Raw genomic sequence first — 14,318 nt, 5'->3', positions numbered from 1 at the left:
CCCCCTTAGGATCTTTTGTAGGGCTGGTTTAGTGGTGATGAATTCCTTCAGTTTTTTTTTTTGTTTGTTTGTTTGGGAAAACCTTTATCTCTCCTTCTATGCTGAATGACAGACTTGCTGGATAAAGGATTCTCGGCTGCATATTTTTTCTGTTCATCACATTGAAGATTTCCTGCCATTCCTTTCTGGCCTGCCAAGTTTCAGTAGATAGGTCTGTCACTAGTCTTATCGGTCTCCCTTTATATGTTAGAGTGTGTTTACCCTTACCTGCTTTCAGAATTTTCTCTTTATCCTTGTATTTTGCTAGTTTCACTATGATATGTCATGCAGAAGATCGATTCAAGTTATGTCTGAAGGGAGTTCTCTGTGCCTCTTGGATTTCAATGCCTTTTTTCTGTCCCAGATCAGGGAAGTTCTCAGATTTGTTCCAGTACACCTTCAGCCCCTTTCTCTCTCTCTTCCTCTCTGGAATTTCTATTATACAGATATTGTTCCATTTGATTGCATCACTTAGGTCTCTAATTTTCCCCTCATACTCCTGGATTTCTTTATCTCTCTTTTTCTCAGCTTCCTCTTTTTCCATAATTTTATCTTCTAATTCACCTATTCTCTCCTCTTCCTCTTCAATCCGAGCTGTGGTTGCCTCCATTTTATTTTGCACCTCATTTATAGCATTTTTAGCTCCTCATGACTATTTCTTAGTCCCTTGATCTCTGTAGCAATAAATTCTCTGCTTTACTGTATACTTTTTTCAAGCCCAGCCATTAATTTTATGACTATTATTCTAAATTCTTGTTCCGTTATATTGCTTAAATAGTTTTTGATCAATTCGTTAGCTGTCGCTACTTCCTGGAGTTTCTTTTGAGGAGAATTCTTCCATTTCATCATTTTGGATAGTCCCTGGGGTGGCCAAACTGCAGGGCACTTCCCCTGTGCTGTCTGGAGTAACTTGTGTTGGTGGGCAGGGCCGCAGTCAGACCTGATGTCTGTCTCCAGCCCACCACTGGGGCCACAGTCAGACTGGTGTGTACCTTATCTTCCCCTCTCCCAGGGGCGGGACTCACTATGGAGTGGTGTGGCCCCTGTCTGGGCTACTTGCACCCTGCCAGGCTTGTGGTGCTGCTTTGATGAGATCTGGCCTATTAGCGGGGTTGGGTCCACAAGGTGCACAGGGGCGGGAGGGGCAGGCTCAGCTCACTTTGCCATCGGTGGTCCCCTGCAGGAGGGGCCCTGCAGCACCAGGAGGGAGGCTGAACCATCAGAGGGATAGATCCACAGAAGCACAGTGTTGGGTGTTTGCACGGTGCAAGCAAGTTTGGTTAACTGGTTCCTTTTGGGGTTTCGCCTGGGGGATGGGCGAGGGAGATGGCAGTTCCCAGCGCCTTGTTCCCCGCAGAGCTGAGCTCTGTCTTCCAGGACTCAACACCTCTCCCTCCCGGTGTCTTCTCTCCTTCCCGCTCTCCAAGCAGAGCTGCTTACTTTTAACATTCCAGATGTTAAGTCCCACTGGCTGTTAGAACTCACTCCATCTGGCCCCTCCACTTTGGCAAATGAGACTCAGGCTCTGCCTTGCTGGGTGGGCTGCCCCTCCACCGCCCCGGCTGCCTCCCGCCAGTCCGTTTAGTGCTCACTGCCTCTCCACCCTTCCTACCCTCTTCCATGGGCCTCTCGTCTACACTTGGGTCTGGAGAGTCCATTCTGCTAGTCTTCTGGTGGTTTTCTGGGTTATTTAGGCAGGTGTGGGTGGAATCTAAGTGATCAGCAGGACGAGGTGAGCCCGGTGTCCTCCTATGCCACCATCTTCCTGTAATTCTCTATCTTATAAGCCATCTCAGTCTATATTGGCTCCATTCATTTTTGCTTATGTTTACTGTTTAGAATATAGTTTATTAATGACATTTTAATTTATGGTTTCTGCTCACTCAGTGGAAAGAAATACTCCCTCCATTTTTTTATTTCTCCCAAACTAAGTATGTCTCTCACTTCTTACATTTCCCTCTCCTCTTGTCACTGGGGTGGCTTTGACTGCCCTTTGCAGAGGATGTCTGTGTGTCGGTGTGAGTGCTGCCTGTTACCAACCCCATTCATGTGCAGCCTCCTGCTTTACTGCTTAGTTCTTCAGAGGTTTCAGATCTTCAACCATAAGGAATGTTTCCAAACATTCCACAAGTCAGAAAACAAAGCACAAGTCAAACACAGTTAACAATGTTCCTCCATAGCTATTATTCATAGCAAGATAATTAGAGAAAATTAGAGAATCTGCCTCTGGAATGAATCCCAAATCATCAATAACCCTCTGGAAATTAGAAGACTGAAAAATCCTTGCAGCAAAAATGTGTTTGTTTGCATTTTTTAAAAGTCATTATGCATTCGGTGGGCCTCTTAACTAATAATAGTTAATAGTATCAACAGTAAGATAAAGAAATAAAGTAAATATGTAATCTGGGAACTCTAAATTGTGTTTAGCATTCATGAACTATGCTTCTACAGTAAACAGCATCAAGACACAGGAGATGAAGTAAAAGAAATATCTGGCAAGGAAAATTCAACTTCTAAGAATCCTGCACCCTGTCCCACTTCTTCCTCTCCCTCCACCCCCCCACCCCATCAATCTTATTTCCTTAAGTAGCAGCACACACATTGATATGGTACATCAGTTTTGCTAAAGTCCCACACAACAAATCCAGTGGATATTTTTCTTGTTCAACTTAACATTACTTTCAGTAGCAAATGACACTATTGACCAAATTCACTTTCTTGATGTTTTTCCCCCCTTAGTTTTCATGAAGCCATATCTATCTGGCTTTCCTCCTACTTCCTTACTCTTTCCTTCTCAATATCTTTTGCCATCTCTTCTTTCTGTGATCTGGAAAATAAAGTTTCACTTTCAATATTTCAATTCATAGTCTGTCTTCCTTTTTTTTTAATTTTTTAATGTTTTATTTATTTATTTTTGAGAAAGAAAGAGACAAAAAAGAGCATGAGCTGGAGAGGGGCAGAGAGAGATGGAGACACAGAATCTGAAGCAGGCTCCAGGCTCTGAGCAGTTAGCATACAGCCTGACGCTGGGCTGAAACTCATGAACCATGAGATCATGACCTGATCAGACACTTAACCGACTGAGCCACCCAGGTACCCCAACTGTCTTTCTTTCTTTATAAATATTCCCTTGGAAGGTTATCTCATTAACTTATAACATCAAATCCAAATACGGTTTTCCTTTAAGGCCCAGTCTTTCTACCTCCGGATAGACGTCATCCTCAATCCCGTTGAAAAGCCAGATACATCAGAGTCTCCCTAATACCTTCTATTGTCTCTCCCAACAAGTTTAATCCATGACTAAGCTGTTATCAGTTTTACTTCCTAAATATTTCTCATCCCTCTCCACATCCCTTCAGTTCTAAAACTTCAGTTGTCTGCTTTCCCTTGTGCCTAAACTACAGTGGGCTCCTAACTCATCCCCCACCACGTGTTCTCACACATGACCTTCTTATCTCAAGTCCATACTGTGAAGGTTTTTTTTTTTTAAGATCTCAGCAGGTGATGTTCCTACTCAAACTCTTCAATAGATTCCAATTATAGTATAGATTAAAAAAATAAAATCTTTAACGTGGACAATATGTCTCTATAGACACCGTCCCCTCTGTTTTTCTCCAGCTTAATCTCACTCCCCATTCCTGGCCAGCTTTCGGTTCCTGGACTTATAAGTTCCTAATCTCCTACCACAAGGCCTTTATATAAGCTCCATTTTCTAATTGACACACTTCCAGTCTCCTTTCCCCTCACTGTCTTCCCCTAGTTAATTCTAATTCATCCCCCAGATTTTAATTCCAGCATCTCTCCCTCAGTGAAGCCTCCCTTGACCTTGTACATCTCCCTATGTATCTCTTGATAACACAGACCACATTCTAATTTGACATCTATGTGTGTGACACTTTGTCAAATTAATATCTGCCTCTCATTAGACTCCAAAGTCAACAGGGCAGAGAAATTGTCTGTTTGGTTCCCCTGTTTCATCTCCAAAGGTAAATATGCTACCAGACATATGGCTGCTGAATACCTAGTTGGTCCAATGAAAGAATGAGAGGGTGAAAGCATTTTTGTACACTAAGCTCCCACCCAACCTCAAGCGATGCAGCTCTCAGAGCCCCTTGTTCCAACAGCCACCTGCTTCGCATAGCGTAGGCACAACCCTTTTGCAGAGCTCTGGGTAGTGGACTGTTGGCTGAAGTGGGGGTGTTTCTGACTGAAGCAGAAAGAGCATGGGAAAGAAGGGAAAGACAACAAAGGAAGAAATCAAGTGAAGATAAGACAATAAGACCAGTTCTAATTGTCTACGTTGGGAACTAGCACCAAAAACAATGCAAAAAATAGTTTCAAAAATGTAGGAAATCATGTCATTGTTTAGAGGCTTTTTTGAAAGACATTTCTTTGACTATGTTAGTGCTCTATTTGTTTTTTAATTTCTATCTTATTACCTAATTAACATTAAGCTGTTACAAAATGGTTGCTAAAAGGAGGGAAGTGTGAGAAAAGTCACGGTTCTTATGACTGTGTTTTCTAAATGCCTACGATAGGTAAACTTCGGTTTTTTGTTTGCTTAATCTTATGGTCTTAATCTTAAGTATGCCTATTGATGAATCTATTAATGTCCTTAAATATGTCTAATATCATTAAATGTATATATTAATTAATTAATAATGTCTATTATTAATCTGTAAAGGTTTGATCAAATTAAAGCTTTGAGACTTTTTGGCTGTTTGTACAGGGGAGTCACACTGAGAAATTCAGCATAATCAAACTTCTATAAAACTTCTAGAAAAGTTTTTTTTTTTAACTTTATCCGATTGCCTTTACATAAATTTTTGTTTATGCACGACTGATGGAAATGGCACAAAATGCTACTTGTTCCCCAGAATTTCATTTTCCTCAATTATGTGATAATATAACTTTTATGTGGGCACAGGCTTGCACTTCCTTATTCCCTTGGAGCTCAGGCGCAGCCATCTAACTAACTAATGGCCAGTGGCGCATTGGTGGAAGTGATAACGTGCACATTCCTGATCACGTCCTTCAAAGAATGGTAGAGTCCCTCCTTTGCTGGTTTCTTTCCCAGACTGGCTACAGTGAGAACAAGGGAGTGATGGATGAACCATCTAGGACCATGAAGATGAAGTATCACAGCAAAATAAAATAGAGCCTGGATCCCTTATTCGGGGAGTCACCACATCAGTCCTAGACCACCTAATTCCAGGCTTTCATGTTAGAGAAATAGGCTTCCATCTTGTTTAAAGCCACTGGCATTTTGGGTCTCAGTACTACAGTAGCAAAACCTATGTTCTAATTAATTTAAAAGATATGTGTTATTTAATTTAAAAAATTAGAAGGAAAGAACAAATTATTTTGTTCAGTTGCTGAAAAAGCCACTTTGGGGAGCAGGCTCCTCATTACGGATTTGTGCCCTTTTCTAAATCACAGCGACTATATTTTACGAGTAGCTCACATTATAGTATTTACAGAAAAGAGAATTAATATGTACTGAATATTTTACATATTTACTCATTTAAATCCTTACATAATTTTGTCAGTTAAGTATTTTTAAGGTCCATAACTAATGAGTCCTGGAGCAGGAATTTCAACACAAATTACTCAGATCTCAAAACAAATTTTTTTCTTGTTATAATATTATTTTCATGTTATTTAAAGATATTCGAGACGCGCCTGGGTGGCTCAGTCGGTTAAGCGTCCGACTTCAGCTTAGGTCATGGTCTTATGGTTCGTGAGTTTGAGCCCCACGTCAGGCTCTGTGCTGACAGCTCAGAGCCTGGAGCCTGCTCTCAGATTGTGTGTCCTTCTCTCTCTGCCCCTCCTCCTCTCACTCTCTGTCTCTCTATCTCAAGAATAAATAATTAACATTAAAAAAAAGATATTCCACAATTCTATGGATACTGACTCAGTAATAAATGTATAGTATTTGAAGGGAGTCTTAAACCGCAGTTTTATATTTTCATATTTACTTTTGCATATGTAGTCACAGATATGTTGAAATTCTAAGAACTGACTCACCCAAAATTAGAAAAAATAATTTAACAAAGAAAAATATCTCCTTTATCTTACCCCATTCACTTATTTAGATTATTCCTTTAACTGCTTGGAGTCAAATACTCATAAAGTTCAAAAAAAGGGGGAAAAAAGGCTTTGCATAACCCCGACAAGTGTTTGCTTTGTTCCTTTACCTATTATTTTCTTTACAAGCTGCGGTAGGAAATTTTGGTTAAGATATGTTATATAAACTGGTTATCAAATTCCTTTAAATGGCTATTTTGGCTCACTTTCACAGCACACATTATGAACAGTGGAACAAACAATGACCTTTCTTTTACTAGTTAAACTTAAACAAGCATAAAAATTTGTTACAATAAGAAGAACATGTTTTCAGCTCAACCATTGACTTTCCTTTTAGATATCTGAAGGTAAAGAGTAAAATGTTGTAACTATTTAATGGGCTTGGCCCTGTAACATTTTATAACCCTCCCATGGTTATTTCACCGAAGTTGTTTGTCTTGCTAACCAAGGTACTTAATTATTACTGTCTTTCTCTATCAGATCTGAAACATTAATATTTTGTGGCCAACCTTACAGATTTCTTCACCCACCATCAATGCTTAAAACCCCTCTTCTTTGTCTGCCTCTACTATGGAAGATGGGAAAGATAGATTCTCACCTTTGTAACCACCCATTTAGCTAGAGGCTGTCATGTAAGACAATTTTAGATGATGAGACACAAGGGGACATCTTTGGAGCTTTTACTTTCATGGTTAAAAAAAGATGTGGTTGGCAGTAGACACCTTTACTGTCCCCCTTCCACATATGTCCCTTTCCTTCTAGTTTCTGGATTAACACATGGTGTTTGGAACTGCAGTGGCCATCACGAAACTATGGGACCATAATTTATTCTTTACTCAAATACTATTTCAAAATGATTTTATTCCTTTCTCTGTGGCTGGAATGTAGTATTAAATGTAGGGTGTTTAGAATGTAAAGAAAGACATTAAGTTAAAATACTTACTAGCTTTGCACTTCTAGGTGTTAGCTAAGGGTTTTTTAACTAATTTTTTTCACCATAGTTATATATCTATTAAAAAAAAGGCATTTAAAAAAATCTACCTCGCAGGAATGTTATAAAAGTTTTGAGGCAAATTATGTAAAGCCTATGGAATTCTAGGTGTCCAACATGTAGTTATTATTACAACCTATTGAGTCTGTTTCATTGTATAGACTTAGCCTACACCTACATATAGCCTTTCCTACCAATCCAAGTCATCTGAAGCATCTCCTAACTGCTTATGATATGGTATGATATGATATGATATGATATGATATGATATGATATGATATTGTCCTAAAATCCTGTTAAGGATACTCTCTCAATGACATCATGCTCAAGCAATGTTCACAACCCTTATTCATAAAAGGAGCAAACCAGACTTTGAAAGGGTGCTCCTATGTAAATAGATAATCATCTCAAGGAATTCAGGTTTGTGTAAATAAATATTTCCTGTGTTGTTTTTATTTATTTTTCTGGTTCATTATTTTTCCTGATTGGTTTGTTTTTATCTAAACTTTTAATTATTAGAAAATGTAGATTCTTAGGTATTTGTAAGAAATAATAGAGATCATGTGTTTGGTTTGTGTTTTTCAGGGACCTGGTCCATTTCATCTAACTTGTCAAATTTATTTGTGTAAAATTATTCACAGTACTTCCTTATAATCCTTTTTCATGTCTGCAAGGTCTATAGTGATAGTTCATGTTTCATTCATGACATTTGTCATTCGTATCTCTTTTTTCTTCAGTCTTGCTAGAGGCTTGTCAATTTTACTGATTTTTTAAAAGAATCATCTCTTTGCTACATTGACTTTTTTCTATTTTTATGTTTTCAATTTCATTGATTTCTGTATTGTATTTATGCTTTTCTTCTTTCTGTTTGCTTTGAGTTTGTTCTAATCTTTTTTTTAGGAGTGGAAGCCTATTTTCTTTACTTATATTTTTTACTTACTATATTCTTTCTCCCTTCTTCATGTTCCAAGATTCTTTCTTTTATCATATTCTTACTTTTAGAGAGCTTCCTCTCTCCATTATTGTAGGGTGCATCTGCTGACAATAAATTTCCTCTTTTCCTTCATTTGAGAATGTCATGGTTTTCACCTCATTCCTAAAGGATGCTTTTGCTGGGCATAAGATTCTTTGTTAATAGTTCTTTTCTTTTAACTTTTGACAAATATTGTGCCACTTCTTTTAGACTACTACTACTACCGTGTTTCTAACTGTTTTTACCCTATAGGGTAAGGCTTTGTTTCTCTTTAGCTTCTTCCAAAAATTTTTCTTTCTTTGTCTTTAATTTTCAGAAATATAATTATGATGTTTGTTGGCATGGAATTCTTTGGCTTTAACCTGTTTGTGGTTTGCTCAGTTTCTTCAGTCTGTAGTGTTTGTCTCTTGCTAAATCCAGGAAGTTATCAGCCATTATTTCTTTGTGTACTTTTTCATCCGCATCCTCTCTCTCCTCTCCTCCTGGGATTCTGATCACAGCAATGTTAAACCTTTTGTTACAATCTCACAGGTCCCTGACCTTTTGTTTGTTTGTTTGTTTGTTTGTTTTCACTCTGTTTTGTCTCTGTTGTTCAGATTGAGTATTTTTCATTGTCCTATTTCCAAGTTTCTTTCCTTTGCCCTTTTCATTCTGCTGCTGAGCCCATTCACTGAGCTTTTTGGATTGTTGTATTTCTCAGTTCTAAAAATTCCAATTGATCCTTGTTTATATCTTCTATTTTTTTACTGAAACTTTGTATTGTCTTGCTGAGGCTTTCTTCTCCTTCTCCTTCTCCTTCTCCTTCTCCTTCTCCTTCATCTTCTTCTCCTTCTCCTTCTTCTTTTTCTTCTTCTTCTTCTCCTTCGAGAGAGAGAGAGAGAGAGAGAGAGAGAAAGAGAGAGAGAGAGAGAAAGAGAGAGAGAGAGAGAGAGAAAGTGTGCACATGAGGAGGGGCAGAGGGAGAGGGAGAATTTTAAGCCTAGAGAGGATCTCTGCACTCATTGCAGAGCCCAATGCTGGGCTTGATTTCAGGACCATGAGATCAAGACCTGAGCCAAAATCAAGAGTTGGACACCTAACTGGCTGAACCACCTACACATCCCAACTGAGGCTTTTTTTTTCTTTTAATTTATTTCAAGAATTATCGTAATTGCTTGTTGAAACATTTTTTCATGTCTTTTTTTAACTCTTTTTAAGGTAATTCTAAAATCTTTGTCCTCTTGGTATTGGCATTTATTGATTGTCTCTTTTTATTCACTTAGAGATCTTCCTGGTTCTTTGATGTTTTATTTTATTTTTTGAGAGACAGAGTTCAAGCAGGGGAGGTACAGAAAGAGAGGGAGACACAGAATCCAAAGCAGGCTCCAGGCTCTGAGCTGTCAGCACAGAACCCAATGTGGGGCCTGAACCCATGAACGTGAGACCATGACCTGAGCCAAAGTCAGAGACTCAACCGACTGAGCCACCCAGGCGCTCCTTTCTGGTTCTTTGTATAACAACTGATTTTCTATTGAAATGTGGACATTTTAGTTGTATTTAAGGAGAAGAAAAGGAGAAAATACAACTACTCCATCTTCTCAGATTTGGATTTCTGTAATTCTAACTATCTTTTAAAACAGATATTTTATATATTTTTCTCTTTTAGGAAGGAATACTTATAAGAAAGTTGTTTATTAGAGATAACTTTATATATGTATATGTATGCATATTATACATATGCATATATGTATAATGCACACATATATATACATGTATATATAATATTGAGTGATTCAGATTCAGATATATGCAGATATATATATATATATATAATATTGAGTGATTCAGATTCTGATGGAGTTGTGATTTATAAATATGTATGTTAATAATTTTTTTAAAAGTACATTAATCAATCCCGTATTTCATCACAGGACACTGAAAGAATTCTGGAAAAAGTCATGTATTAATTTCATATGTACAAAGTTTTTATTATTTTGTAATATCTTTCTATTTCATATCTTAGTTTTTTCTGATTTCTTTTTCTAATATTCTTGATAGGTATAGATCTACACAAAAATGCATATGTATATATATTACTTATATGTGTAATTTTTCCTATAACCAAATAGTAGCATCAACATGATTTTATCATTTTATTCCACTCTTATTTTCACATAAGATTCCTCATTAATAACTAAAATTTTAGGATGTTGTGAATATTGCTGAATAAATATTAAGCTACTCTATTTTAATCTCTATTTGAACAATTGCATCAATTTCATTAAGTATGTTTTGTGTTGCACAATTTATTTTAAGGAGAGGAAAATCTATGGCATTTTCAAATTTCAATGCCAGTGTTTATTAGAAAGGATGACTATTTGTGTCCTTAAAATTTAAAAATAAGCATAACTATTTGTATCAGATTTTTCTAGTTAGAATACCTTCCAAGGAGAAATCCTTTAGGAATTATTTTTAATATCCATTTCTGTGATTTTCACAGAATGTGAAATCTTATGTCCTATACCATTTAGTGTGGGGGGGGGGCATAATACTAGTAATACAATTATGAATTTGAAAATAGAAGTGATTCAACAATTTATGGTAAGCTGGAATGTGAAAGGTGTCTGTAGTCTCTCCTAGTTAAATACATGTCTACATGGTGAGGGTTTTTTTCTTCTTCTGATTTTAAAAACACTGCTACTTCATTTTTTTAAAATTCAGTGGATAAGCTGTAGCCTTTTTCACATTAAAGTGTCACAGTACCTCAGGGGAAGAAATGGTACTTCTCAGATTCCTACTGGGAACGCCTGCTCTTTTGAATTCTCATCTGTGTCTCACAATCTCAGAGCTGGAAGGAATCTCAGAGGTTATCGTATGCCTAACTTATACATGAGTATAGTAACTCAATGACACGCCAATCTTTCCATATTAAATCTTGTATACTTTAGGGAAGAAATAGTAAGTTTATCTCCACCTACAGAAGTATCACTGACTAGATCATAGCCTGTGGAGAATCCGTGGCCAATGACACAATTTTTAAAGAAAATTTACAAACTGATTTTATGATTTTAATATTTTCATAATCCCTTTCATCAGTTCCTAAGGCTAAGACATGTTCTTTTTGAGCTTTAATATAAAGAAAGTGTAAATTTATTGCCAGTAATGTTTTGCCCCACCACTCGTATCAAAGGCTTCCTGAAAAGGCTAAGTAATTACTGATATAAAATTGTCACATTGATATTTATAGGATAGGTTCCATTCAATATCAGTATCCAGCCACATAAGCATTCATAGTCATCCTTAAACTTAAATAAGCTTAATTTTATACACATAATAAACATTTCCGTGTTAAGTATTATAGGCCTTAAATAACTCCTTCTTGCTTACAGGATTAATTACAAACTTTTTATTACATATAAAAATGTCCACTTTTTTTGAAATGTCCACTTCCTTCTCTCTCCTTCTGCAAACTCCTAAAATCATGAACCAGATCATGCTTTATGATACCTCCATGACTATATGCAATTTGTTGCTTTAGTCCAGAATGCTCTTTATATGCATGGCAATCTCAGTGTAGCTCATCTCCTCTATAAAGCCTTTTCTGACCATTTCATCCTGTGTGGGATTGAGCCGCCTCCCTCTTGCCTGCACTGTACTTGACCCAGAAAGACTTTCTATCATAGTACCTAGAATTCAGTTCACTGCCCGTGTGTAATTGGATGACTATGACTTTCTTGAAAGCAAAGCTTGTTGTCAAATCTCCCCTTCCTTTACAAAAAAAAAAAAAAATGGCCCACAGCTGATGGTTTCACATAGTCCATAGCATTAAGTATATTCATATTGGTTTTATTTAGCATTCTATAGCTGTAAGTTGAGAAGACTTCACCCTTTCTCCCCACTTCTAAGGAGGACTTTTAAAAAATCCAGAGAAGGCTGAAACACTTTATTATTTAAGGCACCTAGATTTATTGAAAAATAAAGATACAGAGTAATAAAAATGTCTTTTTTCTCAATCTAGTAATTTAATTTCTGTGACTATGTATTGACAATAAGTCTAATTTTATTTGGAAGTCATGTCAAAAGTATGAACGTTTGTTTTACAATCCTCTCTCCACTCCATGGCCTTGTTGATTGGTACATGTCTTCAGATACAGTTATCTATGTCTCACATCCACTTGGTCCCAGCTGTAGTTTTACAAAACACAGTTTTAGGAGAAAGGTGGCCTCTGTAATAGATTTGTCATCAGTAGTAGGATTCTACATGGCTCATCCCCAAATGCTCAGTTTGGGGAAGTAGAATATCTGACCTTTAAATTGAAGAATGAGACTCATCACTTTATTATTTCATTTGTTAAAATGTAACATGTATTTTAACAGAAGTTTATTTTTGAAACAAATTTCAGTGTTGCCATTGGCCTGCAATAGTACTTTTTTTTTAATTAGTAACTATTTAAGTAAAGATATTCATGCAGACACAAAGCCAATCTATTTTTCTACTATTTTAATAACTGACTTTTAGGCAAACCTCTAATGTTTTGTATTATTCTTTCACAAGGGGTTATCAGTATTATTAGAAAGATTAACCAGTATTTACTCTAGCTAATACTTTTTATTATGTTGCACTAAGATGAGTTTGTGTGTAAATAATTTAACTAAGAAAAATTCTCCTTTTCATTTGAAAACAGAAAGACATTGACGAACTTGATGATATTCTCACATCCGTATTCAAGCATGAAATACCATATTATGAATTTCAGTCGTTCCAACCTAACATCAACCCTCAAAAAGAATGTGAGTATTTTCCAACTGCATCAATTATTTACTCTGTGCAACTATTTAAATATTATCTCTAAGAATATAGGTAGCTACACTGTTGACTTTAGCCAATTCCTATCCCCTGGCGAGAGAGCACATTTATAACAAACTTCTAAGGGTCCATTTGGTAAATTTTTACTTTTTTTTATCTCAAGCCCTAAAAATGTGCATAATTTTTAAAATCAGCGAACCTACTTCCTGATTTTTATTCTAAGGAAATGTTTAGATAATTGGTAATGGAGATTATTCATCAGCATTATTTGTAATTACCAAAGGTAAAAATAACTTAATCTTCCAAACATTGGTAATTGATTAAATAAATTTTTGCACATCCATTAATGCAACCATCATAAACAACTTTTATTATGAATTGATTTGCTGGTTGGAATGACGCTTTGATATATACTTAATTGAATAAAAGCAGGGTACATAGCAGTAGATAGAGTATGATTTGCTGCTTAAAATAGTACATATGTTTGGGGCAACTGAGTGGCTAAGTAGGTTAAGCATTGGCTCAGGTCATGATCTCAGGGTTGGTGGATTCAAGCCCCATGTCGGGCTCCGTGCTGACAGCTCAGAGCCTGGAGCCTACTTCAGATTCTGTGTCCCCTCTCTCTCTGCCTCTCCCCTGCTCGCACTTGCCTCTCTCTCAAAAATAAATAAACATTAAAAAATAATTTAAAACAGTAGTATGTATGTTTATATATGTATATTATATGTATATGGAGAGAGAGAGAGAGAGAGAGAGAGTCTGGGCAGACAGGCACCTGTTAACAATAGTTATGTTTAGTTGTGCAATTTCAGGTAGTACATCTTTTTTTTTTTTTCATTTTACTTTCTTTATCTGTGTTTTCTACAATGACTGTATTATTTGTGTCATAAGAAGAAATATACATATACATATTGAGAAAAGTATATAAAGGAGCTACTATGAGAAAAATCATACTTCTACATTTTATCATGAACTCAGCAGTATATTTTCAAAATTGCCTGCTCCTACATAGTTTGTTGACATGCTGTTTATAATTCGCTTATATGCCCAGTATGTGCCAAACACTGTGATAGGGATGTAATGATGCATAAGACAGGCATGGAGCTAAAGAATATGAGAGGTTTAGTGCAGGTATACTGTAGGACTATTTAGCAGAGGCTTTTTCTGTACTTTCTGTGCTGTTTGAGGCAATTTTTTCATCAGGCTGGCAAGCCTCAGGGAAGCAGGAAGAAAAGAATAGAAGTCTTAAGGCACAGCCAGTTGTGTTTTACCTCCATGTGCAAGAACCTGTAAGATGTTTACATTATGAGTTTGCATTATGCGGAAGGGGTAATAATGCACTAGTTTTGAATAAGTAATCTTGTGAGAGTGGTGAAAACTTACTTTAATATTTCCACATACATTTGAACAATATATAACTCACAAAGGTTAGACCTGAAGTT

At 36.5% G+C, this 14,318-nt stretch overlaps 1 protein-coding gene across 1 annotated transcript in view; it reads left to right on the top strand.

Annotated features, from left to right (window-relative positions):
- BANK1 (B cell scaffold protein with ankyrin repeats 1) overlaps positions 1 to 14,318 on the top strand; it is a 314,203-nt gene that overhangs the window by 109,471 nt on the left and 190,414 nt on the right. Inside the window, 1 exon segment of the mRNA XM_030313356.1 lies at positions 12,755 to 12,860. Coding sequence (XP_030169216.1) covers positions 12,755 to 12,860 — 106 coding nt within the window.

Source organism: Lynx canadensis, chromosome B1 (assembly GCF_007474595.2).
Source record: "Lynx canadensis isolate LIC74 chromosome B1, mLynCan4.pri.v2, whole genome shotgun sequence".
Lineage (NCBI taxonomy): Eukaryota > Metazoa > Chordata > Mammalia > Carnivora > Felidae > Lynx > Lynx canadensis.
This window is presented reverse-complemented; position numbering and strand designations above follow the sequence as displayed.